The 11272-nt window shown below is 33.3% G+C and overlaps 1 protein-coding gene across 1 annotated transcript; it reads left to right on the top strand.

Annotated features, from left to right (window-relative positions):
• The first annotated feature begins 1028 nt into the window (after positions 1 to 1028).
• On the top strand, positions 1029 to 9646 carry LOC114739833 (uncharacterized). The gene is made up of 7 exons (XM_028927910.1): positions 1029 to 1101; positions 1207 to 2518; positions 5796 to 5851; positions 6253 to 6483; positions 7790 to 8081; positions 8519 to 8715; positions 9350 to 9646. The coding sequence occupies exons 2-7, from the start codon at positions 1235 to 1237 to the stop codon at positions 9501 to 9503; spliced, it is 2214 nt and encodes a 737-aa protein (XP_028783743.1). The 5' UTR covers positions 1029 to 1101; positions 1207 to 1234; the 3' UTR covers positions 9504 to 9646.
• Positions 9647 to 11272: the final 1626 nt, after the last annotated feature.

The following is an 11272-nucleotide window of genomic DNA, read 5'->3' as shown; positions in this document are numbered from 1 at the left end:
TTTGTTTTAACCAAAATACTCCTTCTTATCATAAAAAAATATTAAAAACATTTATATTTGTCAAAAAAATAATTTTTGATACAATAAAAATAATGTCAACACATGTATTTTCAAATTTTTAATATGCATTAAAATTTATTAATTCTGATTATATTATAAAATTTTATAATTTTAATTTTTCACCTTATAATGAAACTTATTTATTTAAGTCTCTTTTAAATGGCTAAAAAATATATTAAATAAATATTTTTATCATATAATATAAATTGTCCAAGTTTAAGAGAGATTATAGAAATTATTAAATTTATAATTTAAAATTTTTTTAAAATTTTTTCGAAAACATTTATAAGGTATTTACTTTATTATATATTTATTTAAATAATTAATCAAATTTCTATTCAAGATTTTTATGTCTACATTTTTAATTAATCAAATTAATTAATTTTCCATCAATATGATAAAATTAATAAACAAATAAATATTTATAAAATAAAAAATAAAATTAAGAAAAAAATTTAAATTCTTTAAAACCTTTTAGTCAAAATTTAGGAATTTAGTATTATGAAGAAAAAATTGGTAAATAAAAAGTATTTTAATACAAATTCTAATTAAAAATATATATTTTTAGAATATTTTTAATGAAGCTAACCGTTTAGATTTAAGTGTATGATTTTAAAATAGAAAGAAAACTAGTATAATTAGGATAAAATATAAAAGGGTCAAAGTATTTTACTCAAAAATAAAATAGATTTTACGGGTGGTTTCGTCTCTCCGGCTGAAAATCTGTACCCCGGCCCACTGGGCCCACTAATTAATTCATTCCAGTGTGTTTTAGATTTTTTTTTTCCACGGAAAAAAATGTATATTCCGGTATGTTGGTTTTGAAAGTTTCAAAAATAATTCTTTTGGAATTGGAAAGAAAAAATTTGAAAAAGGACTATGTATGCCCTTGACCTCTTCTTGTGCTGTTGTGCATTCACACTGAGCCTCGCACTCAAACTTCTTCCCATTTCCATAAATTCCCTCCACAAAAGCTAAACCCCTCCGAATTCATCGTCCATCTCATTCACCCATCCATTTCCGCTCCTTGTTTTCTTCGCTGTAACTTCTTCTCTCTTCCTCGTTCTTGTTCTTGATCTTCTTCTTCTTCCTCGTCCTCTCCTCTTTTCATTTCATTCTGGTTCTGTTTCCATTTCATGTGACTAGCTGGCAATTTCTCTATCTTATTCCGGAAATGGGTTCCGAGGTTGAAAGCAATCCGAATCCTCCGGAGTTGGACAAATTAGCCGAGCAATCACGCTTACCTCTAACATCAACAGAAATAGATGAATCATCGGCGACCACGAATGACGACGTCCATCCTCGCCTGGACGTTGTTTCCGCCGATACTCACGCCAACAGATCAGCCAATACTCACTCTGAAACCACTATCACTGACGAAACAGAACGAATCGCCCAATCTCGTTCCGAGAATTCTCTAGCATCGACGACCGAAGACAGCGATGTTCGGCCAGATCGTGACGATGTTATCGCCGATGATAAAATTGATCTCACAAAAGAACGAGCGGAGGGTTTGAATTCTCCACCGTCAACGACTCAAAGAGATAACGTTCCTCCTGAGCGTGATCATGTTTCCGCTGATGGTGAAATTAATCTGCAAGACGAACAAACGGAGAATTTGAATTCGGCGACCAAAAACAACGACGTTTCTGGCACCAATCATAATACCAACGGCCATTTGCGATTTGTGCTGCCTCATTCCAATCTTCCGAAGCCACAAATGCCTCCAGGGATAGAAAATCTTCCTTCAGCAAAAAATGACGACACTACGAGTTTCTCCACCGTCGACATGCCGGCCATCGGAAAGTTCATTCGACAGCGTACGGTGGCGCTTGCGAGAGGGATTTCGTCTTTAATGGACGACAACGATGAGGGATCGAAGAAAAATAATAATCGGAGTGTCACGGAATTCAATCTTTCTGGTCTCAAGGTCGTGGTGAAGGAAAAAACTAGCGACGAGCTGGTAATGAAAGGAAGAATAAGCTTCTTCTCGAGGTCGAACTGTAGGGACAGCACGGCGGTGCGTAAGTTCTTTAGAGAGATGGGCCTGAAATATGTGGAGATCAACATCGATGTGTACCCGGAGAGAGAGAGTGAGCTGAGAGAGAGGACGGGTACTACAGCTGTGCCGGCGATATTCTTCAACGAGAAGCTGTTTGGGGGATTGGTTGCGTTGAATTCTCTGAGGAACAGTGGGATTTTCGAGCAGAAGTTGTGGAAGGAGGTGATGACCGTGAGATGCCCCGATCACGCGCCCGCACCGCCAGTGTACGGTTTCGATTATGCAAACTTGGATGATCAGATGGACGAATTGGTGGGATACGTGAAGGTTCTGAGGCAGAAATTACCCATTCAGGACCGCGTGATGGCGATGAAGATGAAAATCATTCATAACTGCTTTTCTGGGGCAGAGTTGGTGGAGGTGCTCATTCACCACTTGGACTGCGGCCGTAAGAAGGTGCGCTACGCATGCCTCATGCTTAGTACTTTTCTATTCCTCTGTTATTTTTGCCTGGGTCAATTCTGGTTCTGTGAATGAATTTTTGGTTAATTTAATTTACTTTAATTAATATACATAAACTTCCATCAAACTACTAAAATGAATATCTGACGTTTAAAATTATGCATAAATTATTTTCTTACTTATGATAAGCCTAATGTATGTGTTTGGAAACTTGAAGTAATATGAAGTAGATTTATTTATGTTAAAAATGGTTATTATTACAACTTTAATAAAATTGATAAAAAATAATGAATTTTTTCCCCCGAGGCCCAACATAAACAATAGGAATAATGACACGCACGAGGGTCTGGTGAATAACGACACCGGAGCGGGAAATGGGAGTTTCAAAACTTGAAGCAACATAATTTAGTTTCCACACATGTACAAGTAAAAAATTTACCTAACTTACTATCTTATTATCTCATCGTTGAACGATTTTTTTCACTTGTTTTGTACTTTTGAACTGCCTCGATTACAATGGGAATGATAGTTGGATCCTTTGTAAAGAAATTATTAATACTTTCATCACTATTAATGGACTATACTGTTGTTGCCATTATCGAAAAAGGTATTTATTTCAAAAGATCAAAGTATTTATAATTTTCTTATAAAGAACCCTCAAATGACATTATCCTGATTATATCTCTTTGTTGTTTCATTTTTGTAATTAAGGGGAAGAGAATGAGGCATGGATTTTCCCCTTTTTACTGTATGATGTATAGGGTCTGTTTGGTTTAATAGGAACAAAGAGAGTTTAATGGAGGAAAAAGAAAAGAAAGAGAGTGGAGGAGTTTTAATATTATCTTGTTTGGATTTATAAAAAAAAGAGGAGATGGGAGGAGTTTTAATGTTACCTTGTTTGGCTCATGAGGAAAAGGGAAGAAAAATATTTTAATATGGACAATTTTACCTTTATTTTATTTAATGATATTTTTTCAAATTTTATGGAACGTTTAATCAAATAGAATTATATATAACATTTAATATATAAAAAATATTCTATAATATTTTGTCAGCAAAAATTATATTTTATGCTTATATTTACAATATATAATAATTATTATTATTATATGTTTTAATTCTTATCTGGTTGTTATTTTATTGGCTTTTAATTGAACTCTTCAAAATATGACATGGACAATCCATTTGTTATTTTATTGAATTTGTGTGGGGATGGGAAAGGAGAGAGAGAGTAGTGTCTGCGTTCGAAGAGAAGAAGGGAAGGGCTTAGGATGATATACGGATATTAAAAATAAATATGGGCATAATAATCACAACATAACAAAATATTACTCTCTTCCTCAAAATCCTTCTAATTTTGAAGGAGAGAGTTAGGAGGAGAGGGAAAGGAAAATTTTATAAAAAATTTTTTCTCCTTCTAAAATTTTTATGTTGCCACAAAAAAAAAAAAAATCAAAATCCACCATCATCCCTCTCCTTCTCTCCAAATCCTTCATACCAAACGTAGACTTAGTGTTGAATATCCATCGGACTAGACGTTAGAAAAGGGTAGGAATGAAAAAGCAACAGAGAATTATATATACGTGCACACACAATTTTTATTTCTTTTTAATTAGATGATGCTGTAGAATAAGATAATTCAAATAAATGAGGTATAATATAAATATCAGTTATCACAAGTTAATGCTATTGATTGTTCTCATTATATCGTCTTTTTCTATCTCTAAGTGGTAGGTATGTCACGGAAACTTCCTGGTGTCCTGAAGCTTGTGTATTGTTGTTGTTTTCTATAACGTTCGCTCTAATTATCACCCCACATGGCGATGTCATGCAAATAGTCGTTTGTTTTGGTCTCCTATTCGAAAAAATAATTGTTAAGCATAGAGAGTCCTGGTTTCTTAAATATACTCTTTAGGGAAAATACGTAACTTTAAAAAATATAAAAATATTGAATATTAACTTGCAAAAAATATAAAATTATGAAGTATAAAAAAATTTTATATTTAATACATAAAAAATAAATAATATTAAAAATAAGAGAGAATAACTGTGCGTGTATTTATGATTTAAATGATGACATGTATTTCATGATTTCTTGCACTTTAAGTTTGCCACTCCATTAATATATTTTTCAGATTTTAAAAGGGGCTATCATGGAGCAACTACAAACATTTACATACTTATTTTCTTTCTTTAATGCCCATTGCACTAGCATCGGTTTCTGACTTTTCATTTTTATGCGCGTCTTCTGTCTTTCTCTTTCAATTTATGCACCAAAAAATGAAAATGAAATCCCAATGATGACCTTTGCCTAATGCCTGTTCTAAGCAAGTGGGGCCATACATCGTCAATTTCTTTTAGACAAACATTGTAACTAACAATTAAAAATTTGACTTTTTTTAATAAATTTTTATGGAACGTATAAAATATAGATACAAATTAGAACTCTTAGATTTTTTTTTTATATTGTCTGACTTTTGACTACACATTGCTGTAATTTTTATATTAATGCTGATTATTGAAAAAGAAATTGTAGTTGATATTTTTTTTATTTTATATACTTAAACATATATACGCACACAAACATATCAATATTAGGTTTAAACATAAAATCTCATTTAAGCATGATAGGTGATACTGTTATTAGAGGAGTTTGCTGTTAAAAATTATAATCAATACTTGAAAACTATTTTATCTCTTTAAAAATGAAAATTATGCATGGCTCTACGTTAACGCTAATATTGCTATTTGTTTATTTTTTTATTTTTATCTTTTATTTAAAAAAAGTTTTCAATACATCTCTAACCATTTGAATCCTTATTAATTATTAGTCATCTCATTTCTGAATTTGTATATCATTTTGTTTGTAAAATATGAGGTTGTTAAATATTTTTTATGTAAGAAAATAACTTTCTCAGTGTCTCTTCATTCACCCTGCTATGTTCCACTCTCCTAAATTTTCGACTTCCTCTTTCTTCCTGTGCCACCTTATTCTTTGTCCATCACTTCGAGTCCAGTAAATTCCAAGTGCTAACAAAAACTAAAAGCAAGCTGTTTTTTTCCCCAAGAAACCTTAATCACGATCCAACCATAGATATCCATCTCTTTCTAACTTCTAGAGCTGACCTTGCCAGCAGTAATGGTAATTTCTTAGTATTCTGTATCGGTTGAATGTGACACTTTGAAATAAAAATTTTTCCGGTATTTGTGTGTTCAACAGTGAAATCTGTAATGTTTCCACTAAGTGTTTGTCTTCGAAACTTATCATCAGGCGGTTGAGATCGGAAAGCAGTTATCCAAGAAGCATTTCATTCATCGTGTTTTCGGGTAAGAGAATAACTTTTAAAGTTAGTGACGTACTAGTAAAAAGATTAAATCTAAGGACTATTAAAATTTTCAAAGAAAATATAATTAGTATTTCTTCTTTAGCAAGTAACTAACATGGGCCTCCGGTATTTGCACGTGTACCAGGCCCAAGATGAGCCTAAGTGTTCTCAGCCTGTGAACACTTCTTCACTTTTTTTTATAAATAATTTATATTGATATTGATATTGATGTTTACTATAAACTTGTCTCTAATGCTACAGTATAACCATGCGCTATCACATTTCGATTGAAAAATATAATAACAAATGTATAAATAATACATACAAGTTTTTCCTATGTAGTTATATGACGCACTATTCTTTAGGAGGTTTTTTCATGTCCATGTCAACTTTCAAATGTAGGGAAAATGATTTTGAGGATGGAAACCACCTCTACCGTTTCCTTGAGCATGAACCATATGTCACCGGTTGCTTTAATTTCCGGACCATCACAAATGATAATGAACCAAAACCTGCAGTTGCAGTATGCCAAAGACTTACCAAGTTCATGTCTGCCATTCTCGAGTCTTATGCTACTGATGACAGGCGATACCTTGACTATTCAGCCATTGGCAAAAGCGAAGAATTTCGCAGGTAGGATATTAGTTGTATGGTTCAGAATGGAATTGAATGGTTTATTTTGGTGAATAATTTGTATCTGCGTGAAATGTGGTTTTGTAACATGTATAATCGCATAGTATGCTGCATCTAGTATCTTGGCTCTGAAGTCACGTACTCACTAATTGTTCCTAACAGACACGTTGACATTTGATACTACAAAATGAAATGTTCGTCTATATATGTAGATGTATTGCATGATGCTTAATATAATTGAGTGACATGAATCAGACCCGGATATGCCTTTCTTTTATCCATTTCCTCAGCGGCTTCCTGCTGATTTTCTGGATTTCATTTTCCCTCACAAGATTTTTGAGTTCAAATCCCGTGTTATTTATTTAAGAATGAACAATGAATAAATTAACCTCTTCTCTGTCTAATACCGGATTTCCAGAGCTTTTGAGCATTCATAAACAACCAGTTGTTGGTGTTCGCTTTAAGACAGCATTAAATTGGCAATCAAAATTTGATGCTAAACTCGTCACTTCGAATATTACAACCTTTCCGTAGGCTGTTCTTATTCTAGGCAGTACTTTCTGAATTTAATTTTGATTTCGAACTCTTTTCTCGAATTTATTAATCATAGATGCTCCTTTTCACACTTGAATTTATATTTTCCTCCAATTCTATGTTTTGTGCTTTTGCAATTTGAAGGTCTCTTCTAGTCCATTCCGAAAAGTGCCTGGATTTTGGGGAAAGTAGTGTGATATTCTTTTGGGTTGATGATGAGGGGATAATGGAGGGAAGAGAAAGGAAGGTGAATAATTTAATCATTTCCCTTCTTTGATAGTTATTCGCTCTTATATTCTCTCATTCCTACAACTAGGGGGGTTCTGGAGGGAAAAGCATCTACGAACAAGTAGAATTATCACTCAACCTCTGCTTCCCATCTTTCTCTCCCCTTGCAAAAAACAGGAAACCTTGACTGTTCTTTTCACTTTATTGAGACACTTCCGCTGCTTAAAGGAGATAGATGGCTTATTGAAGTCCCTGCAAGGAACCTGAGTTCTTCTGTGTTGCCTGTGTCAGTTTTATGGTGGCTGTATCGTTTACCTTTTATCAAGCAGAGACTCAGACACACTACCACGTTTTTTTCTGCATGACTCAAAAGATATGCTTGGCACATGGCATACAATTATACCTCGTAACATGTCTTAGTAGAACTTCTCATTTCATTTAAACAAGAAGGTGGCTTTGGTTATTGAGAAATTGAAATAATGCGTACTCGCATGGGAACTTCCAACGTCTAATTGGGGTCTATTCCTCTTTTTCCTAACTGCAGGTATGTAATTGCGGCCCAGGATCTTCAACGAATTAACGTCGGGGAACTGTCAGAAAACGAGAGGCTTGCTTTCTTCATGAACTTGTACAATGCCATGGTCATCCATGCTCTTACCAGAGTAGGGTCTCCGCAGACAGTATTGGACAGGAATTTCTTCTACTCTGATTTCCAGTATGTGGTTGGAGGGCTCCCTTATTGTCTCAACTCCATTAAAAATGGTATCCTCAGATGTAATCAGAGGGCACCGTATTCTTTGATGAAGACCTTTCGTTCAGGACACAAGCAATTAGAGGTAAACAGTGTTCAATTATAAATTCCTCATTGTCTTCACAGGGTTTTAAAATTCTAAATGTGATCCTCCAAAGTGTATGGATCTCAATTTCGTTTGGCAGTGAACTTTTCTCAATCGAGTTAGTTTTTCCCCCTTTTTCGGTTTATTTGTTAACCTGACCTGAATCTTGGGTACTGACTCGCTTTTACGTCATTTTGACAAACGGAAGGACTTAACAACATTGTGAGGCTTTCGGAGGTCAAGGATCTCATTGAGAATTTCTCAAGGATGCCTAATTTCTGGAATTTTTTCTTTATAAAAAAGAAAAAAAGCTACAATTTATGTTCGTATCTGCGGACTTTAACGACCCTGAAGTTTTAGTGTGTTTCTTGGTCCCTCGTTTGTACAATCTGATTGACTACGAAGAAAGGTTATTAACTCGTTCCAGCAAATTGCAGTTTGCCCTCGTCAAGGTGAATCCATTAATTCACTTTGGGATTTGTAACGGTACAAAGTCGAGCCCAAAGGTGAGGTTCTTTTCACCTCAAGGAGTTGTAGAAGAACTAAGACGCGCTGCAAAAGAATTCTTCCAAGAGGGTGGCGTAGAAGTGGATCTGGAGAAGAGGACTGTTTATCTCACTCGAATTATCAAGTTGTAAGCACTTGAAAGCCCCTTTTAACCATTCATTTTCAGTTACTCTGGAACTATAGTTTTCTGGGTAGAGACATAGAGAACGAAGATCTATAACGCTTTGTGTATAAAATAAATTTTTTAATACAGATTTTGAGAAAATTAAAGGTGGAGAATTCAAACTTTTTGGAAAAAGGTGCACTTTTTGCGTTACTCTGGAACTCTAGTTTTGCACATTAAAAAATGAGGGCGCAGCCCTTTTTTAAGAGCCTGGTACTAAATGTTTTCTGGCCAACAGTACTTCATGATTGAAAGTCGATACATGCCTCATTTAAACTTCACATAAATCATATGAATGTTTCTATTTTCAAAATGTATACAACTATCTTTTGGAGGGCTATATAATTTCATAAGAACTCGAGGTATTTTGTTTTTTGTTCTCTTGAGAGGGGATTGCTTGGATTTTGAAAATAGACCAAGATCTGCGTAATTTAGCAAAATTTAGGAAAGATCCATTATTTTAATTTGGTATGGAAAACAAATGAGAAATCTAAATACTTTCAACAAAATCTAGATTAAAAAAATCCATGCAGTTTAGTCTAATTGAAGCCTAATTCTTTAACTTGGTTTCGATTGCAACGAAAATCCTATTTGCCAGGTATGATATGGATTTTGGACAAGGCAAAGACATTCTGAAGTGGGTAATCCATTACTTGGATCCAACTAAAGCAGGCTTCTTGACACATCTCTTAGGTGATGGCGGCCCTGTTCACATCTCGTATCAAAACTATGATTGGTCAATAAATTCTTGACAACTATAGTGCACCCATTTGATTCAGCTATTCAGAGCTGCCTGAACTTATGGAGACTGGAGTGTTTATTGCCCCAGATTTTGAAATGTTGATCACAGTCCAAATGGAGATTTTTTTTTTTAGTTAGCCCAACAGAGAGACTTTAGAATTAATAAGATAGCAAAATAGGGAGTTTCTTTAGTGTGTTTCTCTATTCCTCCTTTCATATGTGAACATCTTTGGCACTTAATTATATACTACCTCCGGTCCTTAATATAAGACCCCGTTTGACTTTTTGTTTGGTCCTAATTATAAGACCCCAATCCATTTTATCTCTCATATTTATACATTTTTTTCCAAGATAACCCTTCTAATAATGATAGTTCTAGCCAACACACTTAATTAGCAAGAATATTTTAGGAATGATAACACTTATTTATTACAAATAACTAACTTAACTTACTTCCTTAATCTCCTCAAATAAGTCAACTGGGTCTTATAATTAGGACCGGAGGTAGTAGCATATAGCAACGGGGTTGGTGTGTGTACATGTTTAGGGTACACATATGCAATTTTATTTGGCAATGTTTTAAGTTTTTGTCTTCGACAGGATTTTCTCTAACAAGTCTAATATACAAATTAGTTAGACATGTGCAATTGGCGATTCACGCATCCAAAAACGTTAATAACTAGACTACAGAACTTGTTATCATATGTAGCCCATGTACAACCATGCAATTTACTATATATGCATCTAATATTCCATACAATCAATATACAAAAAAAAAAAAGGCTAAGCAATAGTATGCATCTAATATGAACAAGTTACAAAAAATAAACATGTAAAGCTTATCTTCTATTCTAATCTTGTTAATTGTAGAAAGTATTCTGACCAATTGTTATGTTTCTCTCTCATCAGAATATGGCTCCAAACTTTGAAAATATTGTAAATTAAAAAAACCTTTAGGTAAGCAACATTCTAAGAAAATTTCAATGTCTAAACCAAAAATAGGATATTTATAAAATATTATTACCTTGTCAAATGAGGTAGTGATGCCCTTAGTGATGATATCGTACAAATACATCATCACATAATATTTGTATTCAAAACTTTTTGATTGTTTATGGCACTTGAATGTACAAAAATAAGAATAATCAAATTAAAAAAAGTCAATAATATAATTAATTTAATCATTATTTAAAATTAAAATACTTACTTTCAAAAAGACCCAGTTGACATCACTTTGACTATTCTTTCTCACCAACTTACAATGCACGATCTATTGTCAAATACTTGTAAGAAAATAATATTCTAATAATATAAAATAAAATTACACATAATACGGTTGTTTCAAAAACTCTTCGTGTCTTCACTCACTCCCCATTGTAAAGAACAAAACCGATATAGAGTATGCTCACATGGGCAGATAACAGTGAGCCTCCAATAATTACTAAAATATGAGATTATATTAATATCATGTTATTAAGAAAGTTTTTACTTAACTAAGAAATGAATTAGAATTAAATACCTTTCAATAAATGGTACAAACCGACACTTTTTATTTCTTTCTTGAATTGCACCCCCAATATAGGACGTTATCTCACTTACACTACTGTTTCTACACAATTAGATAGGATATGGGTACAAGAATCTGTAATAATTAATGTTACCCAAATTCTCGCACATATTGTGGAGATACCTATGATAATTTTAAATAAGTTAGTCAAAAATAAAAAATTATAAATGTTCAATTAAAAAAAGACCATACGAAAAAATTGAATTATTGATA

Source organism: Neltuma alba, unplaced genomic scaffold, assembly GCF_004799145.2.
Source record: "Neltuma alba isolate B1F8T4 unplaced genomic scaffold, ASM479914v2 tig00002944_pilon, whole genome shotgun sequence".
NCBI classification, from domain to species: Eukaryota; Viridiplantae; Streptophyta; class Magnoliopsida; order Fabales; family Fabaceae; genus Neltuma; species Neltuma alba.
This window is presented reverse-complemented; position numbering and strand designations above follow the sequence as displayed.

Coding starts and splice junctions, on each gene's coding strand:
- LOC114739833 (XM_028927910.1), top strand. CDS start 1,235: ATGGGTTCCGAGGTTGAAAGCAATCCGAATCCTCCGGAGTTGGACAAA. Junction 5,852..6,252: donor TTCATTCATCGTGTTTTCGG/GTAAGAGAATAA, acceptor TTTCAAATGTAG/GGAAAATGATTTTGAGGATG. Junction 6,484..7,789: donor AAAAGCGAAGAATTTCGCAG/GTAGGATATTAG, acceptor TCCTAACTGCAG/GTATGTAATTGCGGCCCAGG.